Source organism: Mytilus galloprovincialis, chromosome 1, assembly GCF_965363235.1.
Source record: "Mytilus galloprovincialis chromosome 1, xbMytGall1.hap1.1, whole genome shotgun sequence".
NCBI classification, from domain to species: domain Eukaryota; kingdom Metazoa; phylum Mollusca; class Bivalvia; order Mytilida; family Mytilidae; genus Mytilus; species Mytilus galloprovincialis.
The window spans coordinates 21971181-21994527 of record NC_134838.1 but is presented as its reverse complement, the minus strand read 5'-3'; the positions used below and the strand labels follow the sequence as shown (position 1 = coordinate 21994527).

General features: G+C 32.0%; 2 protein-coding genes across 2 annotated transcripts; both read left to right on the top strand.

The window, feature by feature from the left end:
• The first annotated feature begins 9224 nt into the window (after positions 1–9224).
• LOC143069222 (uncharacterized) lies at positions 9225–15327 on the top strand. Its single transcript, XM_076243755.1, has 4 exons — positions 9225–9346; positions 9935–9974; positions 12567–12718; positions 14795–15327. Exons 1-4 carry the CDS (start codon positions 9289–9291, stop codon positions 15025–15027), a joined length of 483 nt encoding a protein of 160 aa, XP_076099870.1. The 5' UTR covers positions 9225–9288; the 3' UTR covers positions 15028–15327.
• A 1899-nt stretch (positions 15328–17226) lies between these two features.
• Positions 17227–21799, top strand: LOC143072152 (uncharacterized). Its single transcript, XM_076247002.1, has 4 exons — positions 17227–17287; positions 19122–19179; positions 20660–20820; positions 21593–21799. Exons 1-4 carry the CDS (start codon positions 17242–17244, stop codon positions 21667–21669), a joined length of 342 nt encoding a protein of 113 aa, XP_076103117.1. The 5' UTR covers positions 17227–17241; the 3' UTR covers positions 21670–21799.
• Positions 21800–23347: the final 1548 nt, after the last annotated feature.

Below are 23347 nucleotides of genomic sequence, written 5' to 3'. Positions count from 1 at the left end.
GACGGTTTCAATCAGAAAGATTTGAAAGCAGAGAAAACTGTGTATCGTTTAATCGGCATAACTTTATCAGATAAAAATACTAATACTAAAATAAGGCTTGCACATAGTTATATACGTGAACTCAGTCATGGACCTGCAATACCATGTGTCTGTTCTAGTGTACTTTATAATTTTAGTCTTGCATGTACATAATTATGTGTACATATATCACTGATTCAGTGGCAATGGTAAATAGACACTGACAAGTCTTAGATAATATTTTATAGTTTTGAATGTTTTGTCCGTTGACTAAAATTAGGTGGAGGTTTGTGTGTTCTTATTTCCAACAGAGGTAAACTCAACACATATCAATATGTGCATGAAGCAAATTGATAGTTGCTAGATACGGAATGATTGTACCACAAGAAAGTTTTAACCTGTGTATATATATACTTAAAATATGATAAAAAAAATCATGTCTTTTTCAGGACTTCTGAATCCAACCATGTAGTATGGAATGTTTTTGAGATGTGGTTTTGGTCGATGGATGTTAATGAAGGACCTGTAGTACAAAGTATATCACTGAATTTAGCTCTTTGTCTAAGTGTATTATTGAATACTTTGCTTTGAGCTCAGTTCATTGTTATGCAATTCATTCTTTGTGAAATAAAGATTTGACAGAAAACTCTCATGTACAAGGATTTGTCAAAGTAGTATCACCTCTATTTACAATGTAAGTATTAGGGAGATAAAAGCATTCTATATTGATTTGAACCAAATATATTATAAAAAGAAAGAACAAATTTACCCGAGAATGCTACTACCACTACTAGCAATATGATGCTAGGTTGTTTTAATACATCTGTACTAGCTGCCTACTGATGACTCGGTTCTGAGTGTAAATGGTCCTTCAACTATGCAGGGAAAAATTATAAGGCATATCTATACAAATATTTCATCGTACATGTTTGAAATTTTTAAACAACCACAGAAATTTTTGCAGTTGAAATACATGTATGTATCCTGTCGTCGTCTTCCCAAGACGGATGGTTTCCAGATAATAACTTCAGTATAAGTAAAAAGGAAGCCTTAAAATTATAACATACTGTGGATTTTCGTGGATATTTAATTTCGTGGTTTTGCCAAAGTCTGCATACAAGCCTATAGAAAATTTGTTAATCGTTGAACATTTAATTTCGTGGTAAGACTCTAGCCACAAAAACCGAAAAATTGGTATCCAAAGAATAATAATGCATCCACAGTAATATTTATAATCATAAAAGGAAGCCTGGGATTGTTTTGGGGGGTTATATATATAGTCCCTAAGGTTTAGGAATAAGGGTTCCAAAGGTGACCAAAACAAGCATTAATCTAGTGTCCGTACAAAAAGTTTCAATTGTTCTGAAATTGTACCATAATATTGAATACCATAAGTAGAAGGTTGAGGTCTATTTTGTGGGTTATGGGTCAAACAGTCTAGGAATTAAGGGCCAAAAACAAACATTTTTGTAGATTCCAGACAATAAATTTGAGTTATTTCTTTGTCCAGAATGGTTGTTGAATTACCTAAAACCAATGCTTTATGGAATCTTCTTTAAAATTGGAGTTTAGATTTCTCTGTCCATAATAGTAGTTGAATCAACTTAAAATAATGCTATACATGTATATACACTATACAATGCAAAATTCACTTTACTACCAACTGATAAATTTAAGCAGTCTTTAATAGCCATTCAGTGATTACAAGCACTTTGATTATCATTCTAGGGTTATGCCCTTTCACAAATGGAAAAATTTCTCAAGTTTGTCTCAACTAAATTTAGTGAAATGTGTATATAATGCTTATTTATAACCTCTAAACTCAGTTTAAGTTCAATTTTTGGCAGCATCACTTTATGTACCTTTTTAACGTTATATGCTAGCGGGGGCATCATCACCATGACTGTATGACATTTATATTTTAATACTTAATGTTTTATTAAAATGAGTAGTTGAATAATTATTGTTGCAAACTCCATTAGAAATTTGATTTGAGATCATTTTTATACCACCACAAAAATTGAAATTTTTTTGGTTGTACATTTGTATCACGTTGGGGTCATCGTCTTCATCCAAAGACATTTGGTTTTAGCACTCTAACTTAAGTAAAAGTCAATAGAAATATATGAAATTTAGACACAAGGTTTATGACCATGAAATTAAAGGAAGGCTGGGATTGATTTTGGGTATTTTGGTCTCAACAGTTTAGGAAAAAGGGCCCAAATTTAGCATTGTTCTTGGTTTTTGCTCTATAACTCAAGTATTAGTAAACAGAAATCTATGATATTTTTACATAAGGTCTATGGCCACACAAGGAGGATTGGAATAGATTTTGGTAGTTTTAGTCCCAACAGGGTAGGATTTAGGAACCAAAAACAGGTCCCAAATAAGCATTTTTCTTGGGTTTTTTAACAATACCTTTAGCATAAGTTAATAGAAATCTATAAAGGTTTATGACCACAAAAGGAAGGTTTGGAATATTTTTGGGAGTTTTGGTCCCAAGGAATAAGGGGCCAAAATTAAACTTTGTTTGCTTTCATCAAAAAAATGAATTATTGTGCTTCTTTGATATGCCAAATCTAACCGTGTTAAGATTCTTAATTTTTGGTCCTGTTTTTAAATTGATCTACATTAAGGTCCAAAGGGTCCAAATTTAAAATCAGCTTGATTTTAACAAAAATTGAATTTTTGGGGTTTTTTGATATGGTGAGTCTTAACATGTACTTAGATTTTTGATTATGGGCCCAGTTTTCAAGTTGGTCCGATCAAAAATTGAATTCTTCGGGTTCTATGATATTCTGAATTTAACCATGTATTTAGATTTCGGATATTGGACCAAAATAGGTAAATGTCCAATTTAAAATTTTTAAGTTGAAGTTCTTTATAGACCACATTCAATCTGTGTCAGAAACCTATGTTGTGTCAACTATTTAACCACAATCCAAATTCAGAGCTGTATCTAGCTTGAATGTTGTGTCTATACTAGCCCCAACCGTTCAGGTTTCCACCTCTGCAGTTGTATAAAGCAGCACCCTGCGGGGTATCTGTTCCATTCATTTGTTTTTTCTTAATTTGTGTGAATTAACATTGTTACAGTTAATGCTAATTTCTACACTTGCATACCACAACAAATACTGTATTGGTACATGTATCACTTATATTTGTATTCATATAACAAAACAAAAAATGAAAAGGAATAATTTTGCAATACCTTTTGAGTACTAAATAGCTTTTTAGGTATTTAGACATATTTTAAGACTTATTAAGTAGATGTTGATGATATTTGCTTGACATGCTTCAAATTCGATCAGATTACTTTTGGAGCAGTTATGAGTCTTAGAAGCATGCTCACAAAGGTTCTTTTGGTGAAATTATTTTTATTTTGGTCAAAATTTGTCTTTGCTTCGACCAGCTTTGGAGGAGATATAAAGAATTGATATAAATCAGCACAGAGGTTTACTTCCGATCTTATTTAGCCCCAATAATCATGTCAGACTTAAGCCATTGTCATTACTTAAAACCAAAAAATGTATTCTAATCTGAGGAAGAAATTCGACATTTAAAATTTTTTTTTTACTAATGATACTGACGATCCACCACAAAGTAATGTAAATAGAACCATACCAATAGTAAGCAAATACATATAAAAAAAGATGAGGTATGATTGCCAATGAGACAATTCTCCACAAGAGACCAAATCGACACAGAAATTAACAATTCCCAGCTACAAAATGTATCCAAAACCAAAGATATAGAACATGTTCTATCATAATCATTTGGTAACTAATGTAATTACTGTCTCCCCATGTCTGTATTGAAAATAAAAAAATATCAAATAAATAACACTCCTAATGCTCAGATCGGTTGTCACCGTGCAACACAGTTATTAACACCATATAGGAAAAACATAGAACTTTATTGTCATAAGACACTGTCAAACATCCAAACACACTATCCACACTCATCTGTGTCCACACTTGTATAGTACAGAAATATTATAAATAATACCTTTAACTGTTATTAACTAAGTAGCAAGTAAAATGTATTGCAAGTAGAAAATGTTCAATGTTTACATTCAATGAAATTGACATCGGGTGTCACGTGTATTTTAACAAATGTTTGACCTTTGTCTATACACTAAGTCGGATAGCGATGTGAAATTATCGTGTATCTGTATAGTTGTATTCAATACTGGTTTACCTTAAATTACAAACGGTATACATCTACATTTATTAATAATGACTTCATTAAAATATATAATACGTATAATAATTAACTACATAATATCATACAACAATCATAAAGTTGCAAATATAATAATCATAAAGACTTATGATGTCAATATTATTGATTTATTAAAATCTACAAACTAACGGGAGGTAACTCATGTTAACCATACAATATAAACAATGCTAAACTATAAACAAATATACTCTTACCACTTGTCTTGTGGAGTGAGTTGTACCGATAAAGTTAATGGCACATCATATACACATCACACAATCATGTGTCCTATATAATTACATTACATGGAGTCCTGAAACCAAAATACGAACATAAATACTCGGACTCTAATTATAAAAATATACAACGTAACAAATATTCTTTACTCATTCATATTTGTACTTTATAAAAACTATACGATACAATACTATTACTTTATATAAATGGAAACACTTTTCCGTCTTTTACTTAATAAGGAGTCATTTATAAAATATAGACTATTCATGACAATAATCAAATAGTGATGTACGCAAATTAACAATACAATTCTACCGTGGCAAATAAACCGTAGATTATGAAATCATATACTTATAGCGTAATAAAATACTCTCTTGTACATCTCGTGTACTTGTGTTACATACATGCGATATGAGGAGAACGTTACAAAACAAAATAGAAACTTTACTAGAATATCATTTACGTGAAAGATATAAATAATCTATACTATCAAACGAGAAGACCTCATTTTGTGTGTCGCTTCTCCTCCTTCAACATTAAATTAATCATCATGCCTCTGTATCCTATAGGTAACATGTATAGTCGCATTTGTCATGCATTCTTATGATCATTCATGGCGTTCAATGATGTATATATTGTATGTTATTCTGTAAACATTTAATTTTCACCCCTTTTTTCTCTAATCTTTAAGAAATTAACCCCTTTTTTCTCTAATCTTCAAAAAATTAACCCCTTTTTTCTCTAATCTTCATTTTTTTTGCCCGTTATTCTCTAATCTTCATTTTTTAAGGGCATTATTCTTTAATCATTTAACCCCATCCAAACCCTCATTCATAGAAAATAACGTGAATATTACTATACATAAAAGTAAGGTTTGCAAGTAATAATTTAAACTGAATATACAATATTCAAAATATGTAATTAAGCTTTATAATAAATATACATGTAGTAATTAAATAGAGTAATTAAATAGATGATTTTTACAATATATAAAATGATCATAAAAATCGCTCTGCTACATTAGGTCAAATAATTTCTCAATCTCAATCCATCTCCGAGTCGTGGGAGAGTAACACCTATTGATGATCGGTCATAAGGAACATTAATTAATGTACATTGTATCATACTAGTTGACCAGTTCGCAATGCCTCATTAATTATTTCTAAATGAATTTTATGAATGTTTGGAAGACTGAGGTACATGTGTCCATGTTTTGAATCATTATTACTCTTTAAAAATCATACGTATGGAAAGCTATTTCGTTTTTTTTCTATATAGATTTTCAGCTATATATTTTATTATCATATAGCATATAAGTGAGTAAGCAATCAGTGTAAAGTTCTTTATTGCCATGTTTTAAATATATTGAATACCCCGTATGGAGGTGCTCTTAATTGCAGGATGCTAATACAGATAAGAAGAAAAAATGTTCCGAATGAACAAAAAGAACGTTTCCGAATATTCCTCCATAGACCATATTTTTAACTAATAAATATGCGTGAACCCTCAGGGGTTCACGCAATAAGGATCCCTTTTCGCCTACATGATACAATAAGGGAAATTCTTTATTTTTTTAGGTTAGATGCCATGGTGTTATTATTGGCACAGGTCTCGGGTGTCTTCTTATAGTTGTCTTATTGGGAGTCGTTATCCAGACCTTCTGTGAAACTAACTGTTGTAGGCTAGATCTAGACGAATCTACAGACGGCAGTATCGAAGATACATCTCAACACCAACGTGAACCTGTAGATAAACCAAATCTAAGGAGAATCCGTCTTTGGATTCACAAACATTTTAATCAGGTCTGATACAACACCCGTTGTGTTTTGAATAAAATCATAAAAATGCTACGTAATACGATTTCTACACTATGTGACATTATTTTCAGAAGAGATCATTGTACTTTTATTCATTTCAATTTCTGTACTTTATTGATAAATAAGATATCTCATTATTTAGTAAATTCATATCACTTTCTTGTAGAACAAACGTCAAATGTCATTAAATCGTTGTTTCAATTTATATCTTTTATATCATTTGATCGTCAAATTTTTGACAATCTCCGATTTTGAACAATAGTGTTCATATCAAGAAAAGCCTATACCATCAACGCTGCAGATACAACGAGACAGTTTACACTAAATAGGAATATACAGGGTCAGCTAATTTTTCATGGGGCAATAATTTGTCGAAAAGATTTATCTGACCAAACTGTTGTTATAGAAAGAAAGAGAAGATACAAAATGCACTTTCAAAATACATAAGTCGGAGGTAATGCGACAATGCCATCGTAAAAAAAAACCCCGAAAAGTAAAAAAAGTCTATAAAACACTACATAGAAAAACTAAAGTAATACGAACCCCATAAAAAAGAGGGGGATCCCAGGTGCGGAAGAGGTGAATCAGATCCTACTTCCCATGTGGTACCTGTCATGGTGTAAATTCAGTGATTTATATCATTCAGTGATGTCAAAGTTAAGGAATAGGGAAAGTGCTTACTGCAATTATTGTTAAACTCCTTTCTAATACTTAAAAACTGCTCCCCTTAGAAAATACATGTAATTTTTGGTTAAAAAAAATCTTTTTGAAACAAGAAACTATAATAATCCCCATTTACAAAATATGGATTATAAATTTTAAAACGTTTTACACAACTGAAGAATAAGAACAGATATTAGCATTGTTGAAAGTAAAATCATATAAATACTGAACACCGAGGAATCTGATTCAAAACGGAAAGTCCCTAAGCAAATGACAAAATTAAAATCTCAAACACATCAAATGAATGGATAACAACTGTCATATTCCTGACTTAGAACAGGCATTTTCTTAGGTAGAAAATGGTGGATTGAACCTAGTTTTATAGCTAGTTAAACCTCTCACTTGTATGACAGTCGCATCAAATTCCATTATATTGACAAAGATGCAACAAAACAAACAGACATAATAGTTAAAACAGCCAAAAACCAGCTGATCAGGATCTATGAAAATTAAGTTATTTGGTATGATGGCAATGAGACAATTATGCATGATGAATTACGTTGAACCACAAGGTTTAACAACGAGTAAAAGAAACACCGTTTTCTAGAAGTAAAGTACAAGAGATTTACAGAAAACTAACGTGCAACTTATATTACAATAAACGAAAAACAATTAAGAATTGAATGATCTTTTTTGTCAACCCTATAAAGTTACAAAAAAAGGCATTCAATACTTATAATTACATTTTTACCTATAGGATCATGAAAACACGCCTTTTATCAAATTTTTATTTCATTTACCTGTGCACTTTATTGTGAGACCTCGTGTCATCATGAATGAAAAGTTGCATTGTGTAATGCAATTGATTAAGGAATATCACGAGATTGCTAGTTAGCCAATCAGAATAACGTATTATAATGAAACAAGCCAATCAGAATAACGTATTATAATGAAACAAGCCAATCAGAATAACGTATTATAATGAAACATACATCTAATGTAATTATTCGGTTATATAAGACAAAGAAAACAAACCGATTACATGCTAATTGTATTGGACATGCACATGAAGAACGTGGAAAGATTAAACAGATTTGTAAGCGCTCAAAATTTCATTAACTACGTGGACAATGGTGTAACAACATAGAATTAGAACACACTTTTAAAAAATGTGCTAGAGCATGACTCGTCAGATCGGTATGCATAATAAACAATGAATAGAAGAAAACATAAACAACAATGAAGTGAGAGTTACTTTTGCTACGTGGTGAGGGTACTGTGACTTTGAGATGAAAAACAGCAATAACAGCACTGTTATTTTGCTTTTTATGTGATTTTAGTTGTAAATGTACTGATTTTGTGTCATGGATCATGCATATCTTTGGTTTTTCTTTTCAAATTATAACGTATCGATCTGATATATAAAGTGTTCATTTTTTAAAGTTACTGAAAGCCAATTAAAAAAAACCCTTTCAGACTAAAACACAAACCAGTAAACCTCCAACAGATTTAGGTATTGACGTCATAAGCAATCTAGAAAATGCATTTTGTCGTGCAATACCAAAATCTAGTTAGCGACAGGAGGTAGGACTTTTGGTAGAAAAATATGTTACCTTTTGGTACGTATTAAGCTATTCAAACTAAACGGCAATGAAACGAGTTTTTTTTACAACAATGACAAATTATGAATGAGTTTATTCTAACTTAACAATTGCTGAGTTATACATTGTATAATAAGAAAAGATTGCAAAAGTACAAATGACCCTCTGTTTACGTAAACGTTGCAGAATATACAAATTATGTAGTTCAAAATGGATCCAGCTATCAAGGCAGATATAAGTACTTTTTAAATAAATACAGAATTCAGCATCAAATCCAGTGATAAACTTAGTACACTGCATTGCATGATCAAGTCATATAAATGTAATTTGTTTTGAACAGCCCAAAAAAGCATTTGGAATGAACAACGTATACTCAGATTAATCAAGTAAGCAATTACATTTTACATAATTTTCATTGCTTAAGTGTTGTATCCTTAACGTCCAGTTTTAATTTTTATTGTATATAATGCACATGAGGACTACATGTTAATATCATTGTTTACCACTGACAACCAATCAGACACTGTTCATTTGGAATACTGAAAGTATTATTTAATCAAAATGAAAGGTTATACATGTTTACTTAAACAATATAACTTAATTTAATAGTGTAAAATTTGTAAAATGACTGATTCTTTTGTCTATATGGACACGCTATGCACGGTAAACTGCTTATAATGCAATCATGTATTTATTCAAAATAATATATTTTGGATCATTTATCTGCAATGTATGCAATAGTGGGATCTAAAATCGTGTTTGTTTTAATTTGCTATGAATTAGTTGGTAAGTGTATTTTACATACTTCAAGTCACCGGTTCTACCAAGATCTTTAATTTATTGAATCCTGTTATATAGAATTAAGTCAATCAATTGTATCTGATTGTATGTCCTTCATGGGCCCTGTAATTAGGGAAATAAAAATAGGCTGTTGTTCTATGGCAATTCTGATGAATAAACAGAGATTTGGGGTATGTGACAAAATGACAGCAACCCAATGACAAATTACAAGGAGATTTGAGGTAACAATGAGACAGCAATCCAACGACAAATTAAACGAAGATTTAAGGTAACAACGAGACAGCAATCCAACGACAAATTAAACTAAGATTTTCTGTAAACGTGAAAGACAGCAACCCAACGACACATTTTAAAAACGAAGAACCGATGTATACATCAATGAGACAACAACCCAACGACAAATTAAACGATTATTTGAGGTATAAATCAATGAGACAGAACCCTAACGACACATAAAACGAAGATTTATAGAATTTCCATTGTACACAATAAACAATACAAGGAATCTTTATATAGTAGCAACATTTTCAATAAAATTTTAGAATATTTAACTATATTAGCAACTTTTTTTAGGTCAATTTGTAAGTGGTGAAGGAAACGACAGTTCTTCAAGGTATAACATATTTATATACTAGAACACTTGATTATTGTCCATCGGAAATATTTTGATATTCTTTTCACGTAACACTACAGTAAATAAATGAAACCTTGTTAGGATAAAAGTTCCTTTGAGACTATAGGAGTGGTAATACAGGTCGCATATCTTCAATTCAAATGTGACACCAAGCGTGACCGCAACAATCTACACACGCAGAACAATTTGTTCTGCAATGAAAAAAGTGAGAGGATTTTCCGGTTGTGCATGAGTGGAGCAATTGTCACCGCTTCAAAAGGTATGTACATTTCTAAATCGCAACTTTCTAAATCGACTGATCAAAATATTGAAAATAAGGAAATGCTATATGCTGTGGTGAATACTTTAAAGAAGAGATACATGTATCGTTTACAGTTGTACACGGAGTGAAACTCCTACAAAATCAGTGGCCCCACGATAAATTGGCGAAAAAAATGACATTTTAATTTTGCAATCATGGTTTTATTAACAGACCTACAAGTTCAATTTTTTTTCGGTCAATGGATATGCATGTCGTTTTAAGTGGCCTGTACGCTGTCTGAAGTTGATAGACGTCTTAATAAATCTTAAAACAAAAAATCTTCATTATTTCATGCGTGAAGGGGATCGGTTCTGATTAATTGGTTTCACAAGTAAAAATTAAAATTTTGCCTATCTGCAAATTTGGAGACAGATTTGCAATTTATTGGTTAGACTGTTTATTTATATAAAGAAAATTTGGTAATTTATTGTATAAATCAAAATAATAAAACAAACATCAAATTTTGTGTTTTTAACATATGTTTTTCAAATAATCGGGGATAACTCTTTTCGTAAAAAAATATATACTGGGCTGATTGGGAAAATTTTAATTTTTACTTGTAGTAAGAAAACAAAATCGTTGACACTATTTTTTTCTTTTTCTTCAAACACATTGTGAAACCTATCTTCCCACAATTTATGTCAAAATTCTATCTCATAGTTTTCTTAAGCACACAAATGTGTTTTTTCATGTACAATCTTTAGCACAGGCACTTGTCTCAGATTCCCCCCCCCCCCCTATATACCTTAATATAACAATATATATTAAGGTGGTACCGAACACCTTGACTAACTAAAATTAAGTTGGCTCGTTTAATTTTCATAAAATTTTGACAAAATATTTACTTTCACCCTTTAAAAAAAATATAAAAAATTCAAAAAACTTGAACCAATCACTTTCTCTGAAAAGTTTGGTTGGTTATGTTCCGGATCATATGAGTATTTGGACCATATGCATATGGTCATGGTCAGACCATATAAGTATAATACTCGTTTGGTTAATAACGGGCCGAACCATATTTCTGATTTTGTAGGAGTTGCATTCCATGTACAACAGTAAATGATACATGTATCTCTTCGTTAAAGTATTCACCACAGCATAGCATTCTCCGATTTTCAATATTTGAATCAGTTGAATTAGAAAATTGCGATTTAGAAATGTACATACCTTTTGAAGCGGTGACAATTACTCCACTCAAGCACAACCGGAAAATCCTCTCACGGTTTTCATAGCAGAATCCATTGTTCTGCGTGTGTAAATTACCAGCCGTGGCAGATATAGATTCTTCTTGTAGAATTAACAAAGTGTCCGTGATTAGATGGCGTTCGACACAGAAACATGCCGACGAAAATTGAACCAAAATTTCTTTTAAAAATATCTGCCAGGTGTATTGGAAGTACACCACTAATTCATGGTCCCATTGCTTTCTATGTTAAATTCCTCCGTTTCAAGCAGGCACACCTCTTTTATTTTAAGTTCAAATAAAGTGGCAATCATTGCATTTCAAAGCAACACTTTATGGTGTCTTGTATTGAAAAAATCAACATACCTTGCATTGCATATAAGAAAGAACTGGTTCCCGGAACTTCAGATGTACCAAAACAGGTACTTCAGATCTGACAAACAGACAAAATGTACCCTCTTTTTAAAATTTGGTGCAGTTTTTTTAATATTCAAAACTAAAAGTCCAAAAGTGTTCTACAATGATCACCAGTCCTTCAGCTTTCATTTGATACCAAAAATACCTAAATATTCTACATATTTTGAAAGTTACACTCATGCGTAGGAACTATTTTGTGTTAAATATGTACTACTTTCTGGTATGTGCTTTCTGGCCGGGCCTGAATTAGTGGTGTTACACCTATTATCCACGTCATTTGAACTCTGGTGGTGAATGGTGTTGTCCAAATGGCAACCTTACCACATCTCCTTTTAATATTTTTATATCGTTAGTTATTTCAGTTAGCTTCAAAGAGGAAATTAGACTATAGACATAAAACTAGGATAACTTATATAAGGACGTACACTATTCCGTTTACTCGAGAAGAAAATCCTGGGAGTATTTCTTTCCAGAAAAAAATCCTTGGTACAAATTAGTATTATTTCGCTGCATTGGAGAAGGTAGACTGGTCTTATGATACAATTTCCTCACATGCTCCATGTTTTTTAACTTGAAATTTGTAACAATGACAATAACAACAATAATAACAATAATAATGTAAATACTAACTCATATTATAATACAGTTTTGTACAATCTTTTTCCCCCAGTTCTGATGGAACTATTTTAGGTGCTGTTCTCGGAAGTATATGTGTAATGCTAGTGGTTGTAACATGTCTTATCGTCTCAGTTTGCTGTAAGTCCAAAGTGTGTTCTGTACAACCGTCTCAAGACACTCAAAGAAATACAACAAATATTACAGGTCAGTTATACACCTACAGATTTCTTGTCTAGATAACAGTAGACCGCGATATCATGAGTTCTACTTCTTTGAAAATTTGTTATAACATTTTTTTTAGTTACACGCCAGATTTGAATGATTAATTTAACCTCCATTAGGTGAAGGTTGTAGATCCATCATTACCATTTTGAATCATTTTCTTCTATAATTCTAGTCACCTATGTGCGTTGTAGCGTGGTCTCCAAGAGAGGTTCGTCTTGGTTAGGGATTGAACCAACGACCTACTTCACTATAATAATAGTCTAAAAGACCGAACTATTAGTTGCAGAACATTTACTTCAAGTCGAGATGAAACTACCTTTGACGGACTTTTTTTTAATCTATAATCATTGTATACTATAATTTTCTTATAGAGATCTTCTGTGTAGTATGTAAGTTAAATATACCAGTACAAAATAGGTGAATGCTTTTCGGACGATATGAACCTGAAGTTAGTTTCTAAATCTAGAAATGGGCGTATTATTTATCCAATTATTTATTTCTTATATATTTTCAAAATAGTATATGCAACTTCCTACAATATTCGGACACTTATCCAAACAAAAACCAAGTGATTTTTCTAAGATTTCTCTCGTTTACAACATTTTTACAATCGGATTAAAGATTGCCTTTAAGGAACTTCAGGGGGTATAGAAAAAAAATGACAAAATATTCCTATCCATTGCCAAATTAAACATTTTACTATGCTTTTTTTCCCTCCAAAAAATGATAAAAGTATGGGTCCCCGCTCAATTTTTCAAGGAACGAGTCGTTCAAAATTGCCAAAACTTGCTTAGATTGTTCCTAAAAAAAAACGCATTTTTATGCATACAAAGAAATCTATGAGACAGAATTTTGAGATTAAATATGAGAAGAAAGGTTTTATAATATATTTTAAGAAAATTAAAATAAAAATTGGTGTCACCGAACTTTTTTTTTCTTGCTACAAGTAAAAAATGAAAACTTCCCTATATGTCCATCATAAATTTTGTACTAAAAGAATTATCTCCCCTTAAATGGCTTAGTTGAAAATTCTTAAAGCACAAATATTTGGTATTTGTTAAATTTTTTTTTTAGATAATGCAATGAATAACTTAGTTTTCTTTATATACAGTTTGACCAATAAACCAGGAATAAATTGCGAATCTGTCTCCAAATTTGCAGATTTGGGCAAAGAACTAGACCGATTATTTACTGTGATTGTACAATTCAAGATGGCGGTATACCGCTGAAGTACCTTAACAATCACATTCAAAATCAGTCACGTCTCAGTCATTACAGCTGAACGGACGTGCTGGGCCAGCTCTCCTTTACCCGCTATCTTCGATGAGGGTTTACAGTTAGATATCAACGACTTACTACTTAAGATGACAGAAACCAATCCATGCCGTACAGATAGACGTAGTAGTTGGCGTACCTGCGTTAACATGCACTCCAAAACCATTGTATTATGGGGAGTGTTATGCCGATTAACGTCCGAAGGCTGTATCCTAGGCTGTTGGGTGATACAACCTTCATTTCACTGCCTCACGGCTTTGGTCCTGATAACGCTTCCTGTCATCTTTAGAACTACGTCCGAGATCATCTAACAGTACTCCATCATCGAGGCTAGCGGGCTGCCAAGCTGACCAAACTGGCCCTGAAAGCAGTCGTTGTGAAGAAGTAAAATCCAAAATAGTAAACAAACCAAAATCAACTCACCAAAACCAAGATGGCGGCCTCCATTCGGCGTCCTTACTACTTGTTCCTGACCCACGGCAGAAATTATTCAAACGCTCACCAATCGCCTTCGGGCACCGAGCCGACCGTGCGAGGGCTGTATAGCCAGTCAAGGTCGTTAAACACCACCACATATATAAGTACCTTAACTGACCGGACGACACTCTTTCAAAATTATTAACTATGAAGAAATATATATGTTGGTCCTTTTTTCAGAAATATTTATAACCTTTTGGTCTTGATCGATGTTGCTGTCGCCTGCATGTTAATACATATGTTATGATGTTGATAATCATTGTCAAGGTGAACCAACTTATATATTGATGCTTTCTTTTTCAGTGAATCTTGATCGACCGCCTTTAGGACCTCCTAGATACAGTTCCCTGTTTCCTAATACCAGACTCCCACCATTGACGAATTCGATAAGCCGATCTATAGATGATAACACTTGTGAACAGAATGCAACTAACAGTTCTTTACATGGACATTCTATTCGACCGTCATGTATACCAGCAATATCACCTCCAGAATATACTCCAAATATCATCCCTACATCAGAACTGAGAGATTGACGGATTTGTTTATACCTTAAAGACTAGATTCATTTAACTTATGACACAGAAAAAAATACTGTTTACATGTAAAACCATTATTAGAGAATGGACAATGTTAAACTATATGTTCCTCGCGATCGGTAGTGGCCATCTTGGATGCTAGATCGCCACTAAAACCACAAGTATAAATGAATATCATGGCATCACTAGAATGTTAGCAAAACTGATCAAGCATTTAAATCAGGTTTTTTACGTGTCATAAATTAAGAATACATGAATTATGCCCTGCAAATTACAAACAAAATCATAAAATTTAGCTAATACATTTTAGATTGAAACAGGAATCGGGGAATACGTTAAAGACACATCAACCCGACCAAAAACACAAAATAGCCCAAGTCTACCAATGGTCTTCACCGCAGTGATAGTTGGGATTCAGCTGGCCCCCAAACAACAATGTGTAGCACCAGTTCAGCGAAAGAGCCTGACTTGGGACAGGTACATAAAAGTGCGGAGGAGCATTTTTTATAAGATTTTAGCCCTCCCCGTATATACATGAAGCCAATGTGGTATTACAAACACACACTATAATATGCGAAGTAAAACATGACGTTTCACAATGTCAAAGGTATCAGATAGTAAACATGTTTTAGTTTGAATGGTTTTACACTAGTAATTTTGGGGCAAACAAATGCAGTGGGTTTAAACGTTTTAATACGTACCAACCTTCACCCTTATCTGAAGCAATAGCGTAACATTACAACATAAAAAGAAGCATGGCCTACTTCGATTCGTCCAACTCGGGTTAGTAGAATCTATCGAGTTTACTCGACTGACAACCGAACCCCCCGAGTTTGACCTTTTGAACCTACCCGAGTTAACTCGACATCAACCCTGGGTCGGGGCAGGTTTAGTCGAGTTTCAAGATGGCGTCAGGTAGTTGCAACAAATAAAAGTGATACAAATAAACTTGTATTTGACAAAATACAGCCGAAGAATAAAGCTGACAAGGGGAATTTATTATTGCCCGAATTTCGGAATCAGCCAATATTGTTCATGTGTATATTTGGTCCTCAAATCTTTTCAACTTCGTACTTTATTTGACCTTTTATAACATTTTTAATACGAGCGTCACTGATGAGTCTTTTGTAGACGATACGCGCGTCTGGTGTAAATGTTAAATTTTATTCCTGGTATCTATGATGAGCTTATTATCAGCTGTCGGTGGTGGTTGGAAATAAAATAGAAATTAATTGTTTTCTTTGAACGATTTTTCAAAGTTTCATTTTTTTTTTAACTCACTAACAAACTATTTTTCAAAAGCGAACAGGTCAGGACTTTTCTTTGTGAAACACTATGTAATATTTTTTTTTATTTTAATGCTCAGCAAAAACATTTTTTTTCTTCACCTCCATTATAATAGTCAACTCGATGAAAGAGTTTTGACTTTCAATTCGGAACGGTTGAGCACATGCGCATTAGCACTGACCTTTCAACTAGAGTTAACTCGAATTGGACGAATCGAAGTAGGCCCATTATAAAAATATATCAAATGAAATGGCTTAACTCAATCAAAAGACATATCAACACAGGTGTCAAACATTTACTAAACAAATAGATTTGATCTATGGTACAAAATGTCTTTTTGTGGACTGTTACATTGTAAAATAGTATGTTAAACGCCCGGCTATAGGTTGGTTGGTCCTATCATGGAAGTAATATTTAAAAATGAAGTAATATTTAAATTTAAATATTACTTCCATGGTCTTATGCGTTCATACGTACCTACCGAATTCATATATAAAGCTTTTTATATAAAGATATGTGTGTCCTTCAATTGAAAGCCTGCTGACGTAATTTAATATATAACATAAGTATTTAGCTAACAGAACTTATTTAATATTGGGTAATACTTGATTTTACAACAGTCAAATTACCACAAATGTTAAAGTATTCAAAGAACACTACAGGATATAATGGCGGAAGATTATAATCTTTGTATCAAACAATATTTTACACCTAGTTGTGTAATATAAAAGAGTAATTATTTACAAAGGGCTTAATCAAGTGGACTGTGAAACCGCCCAATGAAAAAGATTTTTTTATTTGTCATTTCTAAATAATTCATCCATTAAAATATATAAGTCAATATTTACATACATGTACTCAATACCTAGAACATTAGTATACACTATACATGTACATGTATGAGGTTTAAAATAAAATGTTAAAATGATACTAATTGTGTATGTGTGCTCATGTGTTATTCTGGCAAACGGTAAGACACTCTATTATGTATGGTCTATGTAATCTTTATTTAAGAGTATATTAAACTTAATTAATTTACGAAGATAATTCAAAAAAAGAATTTGATTGAAAAATTACTATAGTAAAAAAAAAGAACTTTCGATGGTACACATATCGGTATATATTTATTTTCTTTGGAGAAAAGAATAAAAACCCATAATAAAGCATTTCCGAAAGTCTTTTTAAAGCGACTCGGTGAGTTTGTCTAATGTCAAATATTGTAATAATGGTGAGGAAAGACTTGACAAAGTTGACTATTTTATGATGTTCATTGTATTGCGGTTTTTTTTTAACATTTATCATTCATGTGCAACACAAATGTTATAGCAATGGTAATATTTGCGGCTTGGTGCTTATAAGGGTTTGTGTAGTAATTAACTATACGAATTAATCCTTGGTGCTAAGCAGTCTTACAAATAATGTCTTGACTCCATCCAGAATTAAAGCGCATTTTATTAAAATCGAAATATATCGACTTTTTGTCAACTCATATATCTAATATGTTTTACTGATAAAGGTCAAATGTGCAATAGTTCAGTGCCCTCGAAAACTAAAAATTAAACATTTTTTTTATTCCACAACAATATTTTTTTAATTTAGCAACTTATTTCCGCATATCTAACGTGTTCTACCAAACGAGGTTAATTCCGATGGATTTTATTTACATTAAAGTTTGTTGGTCTATTAATTTTTGGTCTATTACATTTTGGTCTTTTAATTAATTGGCACTGTGGCTGCTTTAAACGCAACACCGCATACAAAATATACAAACATATAACTAGTGTACAGGTTGAAAGCGAGGGGAATACCGCCAAAGCAAAAGTTTACAATACATTTATACATTCTTTTAAAGTTAATGATCTTGAAACGTTATAAAAGATTGTGATAAAATATATCTTTATTGTCCATTATTATGCAATAATAATCGGATTATTATCCTCCGGCTAAACTAGTAAAATAGCGATAATTGCTTCTTTTGTAGTTGAGTGTAAAAAACATGTATTATCTTTCGCACTTTTCACTGCCATCGAATGGTGAAATCGATGGGGTGACAATAATGATCATTTTCCCGTTTATGATTCTTACAAGGTTTACACTATCTAGAATTTGAATCAATTATTAGATTATCAGTCACTGTGGCTGGACTTGTACCTGGTAAACAGGTTTTGACCAACCATATGCATATTTCTGACATGTAGTACACAGGTCGTTACTCTACTGTCCACAGGCTGTACTTTAAAATGACACTCAATAGTTCATATTTATAAAGCACTTTTTGAAATAATATTATTGTAAACGTTCCTAACGTCACTATTCTCTCGGTTTTACACAAAAATATAGAGCATTACGAATTATCCACTCTGACTTATTATAAGATTATAAAGATACGAGATTTGATAAAGAAAATAAGAAAGAAAAAAAAAGACAATTTACAAAAAACACTCAAATGGCAACCCAGACACGTGTGGTTGTTTCCTTTCCAAATGGAGGCTATCTGAAGTATTGTCGTTTTATTTGTTATTCTCGTCATTCATTTTCTTTGTTATTCTCTTCTTTAACCGAACTTGTTGGACTTCAAATCTAAAAGTCTATGGTACAATTATAAATGGATTTTTTTTAACGATATAACATATCCAGTGCCGAACATCGATTCGAAATGCCTGAAAACACAATTATAAAGCTGTGAAAAAAAGTGAATTCAAGATTCTTAAATCATTTTGAAGCAGTCAATCAAGAAAGCATTTACAAAATAAGATGATTATAATTGATAATGTTAATGACTTCATATCTTTATATCTTTTTAGTGAAAAGTGTAGCTGGACTATGCAGCAATTCTACAGCAGAACTAAACTTTTGCGATCCGTAAGTGAAAACAATATGGCCAGGCATTAAAAAATACCATTATCTAATGAAGCACCGAGTTTTTATAAAATAATATCAATCATACAATACATACAGCAAGCTTGATATGATGCAACACTAGTGCAATAAAAAACTCAATGTTTCTATTTGCAATTTAAGCGAGGACGTAAAAGCACATTTTGTATGAAGCGCGGAAAGAATTTACTACAAAACTTAATGAATTTTCCTAACCGCTGAAAGTTTTGCGAGAGCTAAGAATCATTGTATCCTATTTAAATTTAACATGTTAGCTAATATATCGCTCACATCAACACACACACACATGTAGGTAAGCAGTTTTGCGATCCTATTTGTTTTTCGAGGATAAGTTCTTTCTTGACTCCACTTTTCCTGGGCATCACGATGCGAAAAAAATAGTTTCAATCAGTTTTCCAGCCATTTTTAAAATATTACTTAAAAGATCGGTTCTTACTGAATGCCTTAGTTATGGAAGTACAACACTAATGCTTTTAATGTTAAATTCATCAATTCAAGTAGGCACAGCTATTTTGTATTATGTCAAATTAAGTGCCAATCATTGCATGTCAAAGAAACAACTCATAGTTGTCTTATACTGAAAAAATCAACATACCTTTAATTGCATAGCCAAGACGGAAAAGGTTCCAGGAACTTCGGATGTACCAAGACAGGTACTTCAGATCTAACAAACAGGCACATTTTAGCCTCCTATTTTAATTTCATGCTTTATTGTTATTGATAAAAATGTCAAAAAATGTTCTTAATTATCACCAATCATTCACCTTTCATTTAATACAAAAACATTCAAAATATTTTGCATGTTTTTAAAGTTTCATGCATGCGTAGGAACTATTTTCTTTTAAATATGTACTACAAGTATGTTTTTTTCTGACAAGTTCAAATAAATGGCATTACACCTTATGACGTGGATAAGGTCCTCAATTGGCTTTAATTAGATATATGTAATTGTGAATATTCTATATATATGAGCATTGATACAAAATCATTATAAGACCTCATAAAGATTTTGTATAGATATGAATACGGTATAAGGAAAAAAAGAAAATTAGAATTTAAACCATTCAGGTATCCTCATTTCCAGTTTAAAGGCAAGGCGAATAGCACTAAATGTTAGGTTGACGTATATTTATTTGAATTTAAAACATTACACTGGTACATTTTATAAGTTAAACCTGTAACACCTGTTGCAAGAAGGTAGGTGTAACAAAACTTATAACTTGTACAAAAACCCTGTACAAATTATAATTTGTACAAACTTACATCTTGTACACAACATATATATATAATATATATAAATACGGAAGACAATTACAGTATGGGTATTCAAGTCCCGATCAATAATTTTTGTTTCATGTTGAATTAATTTATTATACTGCGAAGCACTCCATACCTTTTAACAAAGCTTTAAACTTTGATTTTTACATCTGATTTCTCATTTTAGCGATGCAGGGACCATTGTTGGCATGGTAATTGGTGGAATAGTGGCAATCATTTTGATCACCATTGTTATTCTCCTTGCTTGTTCACATATACGGATGTTGGATAATGATGACTATCTGATTCATAATACAGCAGTATCAACTAATCCATTAGGACGCTCAGGTGACGGCAAATTTCAAATTATTCCAATAAAGGTTGACTATTTGAATCGTATTCATGGCAACCAAAATTATATACAATTTCGTTATTTTTTTCACAGAAAAAAACTGGCTGAAAGGGTAAAGGAATATACTTACATTTTGAAGATAATTAATCTGAATCTAAGAAATATCGAAATTCTTAAAACCTACAAAATAAATTTCGTGTCATTTGAATCTTATATAATACATATTTTAAAACTATTTTCACCAAAAGGTGGTATCGAATTTTGTTTTCAAGTAACCCAGGTCTTTTGAAATTCCCACCCAAACCTATTTATTTTGTGTAGCTTTCATTAAGGGTTTGTATAGACATTTTTACAAAAGTGGACATTATCCACGTTTCCCTTTTTTTTATTTCCACTTAGATTATCATAAAGTTCTATTAAATACCATTCTCCGTTGTTAAAGAAACATCCTGTGCAACCCGGCGATTTGAGGATCATGAATGAACAAATGACTTTCAATGGAATATATCTGTATGTTTCCCAATGACATTTTAAAAATGATTCCCACTGACATTGAACTTTTCACAATGATATTGAACAAATGTTCCAAATGACACTGAACAAATATTTCCAAATGACATTGAACAAATGACCTTCAATTATATATATGTATGTTTCTCTAACGCTGTGTTCTTGCTAGCCAACACTTGGACAATTCTTAGAGTCATCACCACAGAGTAAAAATAAATGAAAGATTAATATATAAAAGAATGCATTCGTCTATTACAGGTCAACCACCGCGGTATACCAGACGTACAGAGAACAGGAATATCCATCAAACAACTGAACAACCGAGTACTGTGTAACAAACTCAATTGGAACATGATATTATTTGAAGTTTTCAGGAACATTATAATACAAAAATATCAAATCAAGAGAGAGAGAGAGAGAAAGAGTGGGAGATAGATAGAGAGAGAGAGTAAGGGAATTTTTGATATTTTTTTTACAATGCTTGTGCAATATACTTTTACAGCTTTTAAATAAAAAGACAATTTTTAAAGTTGTTGTTATATCAAGTTACCGTACATTACGTTGCAAATTTTGTTGCAAATATCCACAGTTGTACGACTTTACCCCCCGCAGAGCTATAGAAAAACAGTACATTAACGGGTGTTACACGGACTCTTTTTAGACGATACACGGACTCTTTTTAGACGATACACGGACTCTTTTTAGTTGTTACACGGACACTTTTTATGAATAGAATCACTCGCGCATGAACAATGAGTTCATGGGCACTTTAACTTTCAATTAGATTTGAACGTTTTGGTTCACAGACATATTTCCTGTCTTTTTTTTCAATAAAATATTTACGTTATCATCAATATTTTGTTTTAAACATTTTCAGTAAAATACCATTCATTTCAGTATACTTAAAGATTGGTACAGTTAACTTCAAAAAAAGGGGGGGGGAGTATGTTTTTCTCCTAATAAAAAAAGATATTTAAATAAATTAATGATCTGCATGATTCCTGATTTTCGATATATATATATATCGAAAATCAGGAATCATGCAGATCATTAATTTGTTATCTGGTTGACCATAGTAATTTTTTTCTCATAAAATTTGGGATCAAAATATCTTTTTTTATTAGGAGAAAAACATACCCCCCCTTTTTGAAGTTAAATGTATATATATATTGGGTGATGGTGTTGAAAAGGTAAATAGTTTATATATTCAGAAAAGTACATACCCCTCCCCCTTTTTATGGAGCATGGACATGAATAGTAATTTTGGATAATTGCTGAAAGTGAAGAAATGATGATACCGACGTTTATATTTCAATTAAAAAAGACAGGAAATATGTAAATAAAAATCAAATCTCATCAAAAGATAAAATCCCTATCAACTCACCAATGCACGATTGATCCTATAAATAAAACGTGTTCGTGTAATACATGTCCAAATGAGCAGCAAATCTTGAAGAAAAACATTCAACTTATGTGAGGCCTTAATTTTGGAGGGTTGGCTGCGATTGGTCATATAGTAACACGTGTTTAATTAATCGCGATCAACACTTGCAGAGACCGAGCATGATTTTATTTTTTTTAAAGTATTTGTCTTAATATATACAATAACAAACAAAATCCTTTTTTTTCATAACCTTTCACTCACCAATGAAGTAAAAAATTCATTCTTTTGATACATTTATATTGTTATTGAATTTAATTATAAGTTGAATTCAAATCTATCAGGGGCGGATCCAGTCATTTTAAGAAAGGGGTTCCCAACCCAGGAAATAAGGGGGTTTCAACTATTTGTCCACATTCAAATGCATTGATCGTCCAAAAAATGGGATTCCAACCCCCGGCACCCCCTCCCCCCCACTGAATATTAAATTCATGTATTTGACAGCAAACGTGCAATTTTCACGAAATGTTTAAAGGGGGAATGGGGAAATGAAATGGCACATCCGGCAATTTTTTCATCAAAGTAAAGATCACAGCCTGTTTGTTTCAAATCAATTAAGGCCCCTTCTCACT

Excerpts from the sequence above, each read along its gene's own strand:
- LOC143069222 (XM_076243755.1), top strand. The coding sequence starts at position 9,289 with ATGTATGCAATAGTGGGATCTAAAATCGTGTTTGTTTTAATTTGCTAT. Across the intron at positions 9,975-12,566 it reads GGAAACGACAGTTCTTCAAG|TTCTGATGGAACTATTTTAG; the intron begins GTATAACATATT and ends TTTTTCCCCCAG. Across the intron at positions 12,719-14,794 it reads AAATACAACAAATATTACAG|TGAATCTTGATCGACCGCCT; the intron begins GTCAGTTATACA and ends TTTCTTTTTCAG.
- LOC143072152 (XM_076247002.1), top strand. The coding sequence starts at position 17,242 with ATGATACTAATTGTGTATGTGTGCTCATGTGTTATTCTGGCAAACG. Across the intron at positions 17,288-19,121 it reads ATGTGTTATTCTGGCAAACG|TGAAAAGTGTAGCTGGACTA; the intron begins GTAAGACACTCT and ends ATATCTTTTTAG. Across the intron at positions 19,180-20,659 it reads GAACTAAACTTTTGCGATCC|CGATGCAGGGACCATTGTTG; the intron begins GTAAGTGAAAAC and ends TTCTCATTTTAG.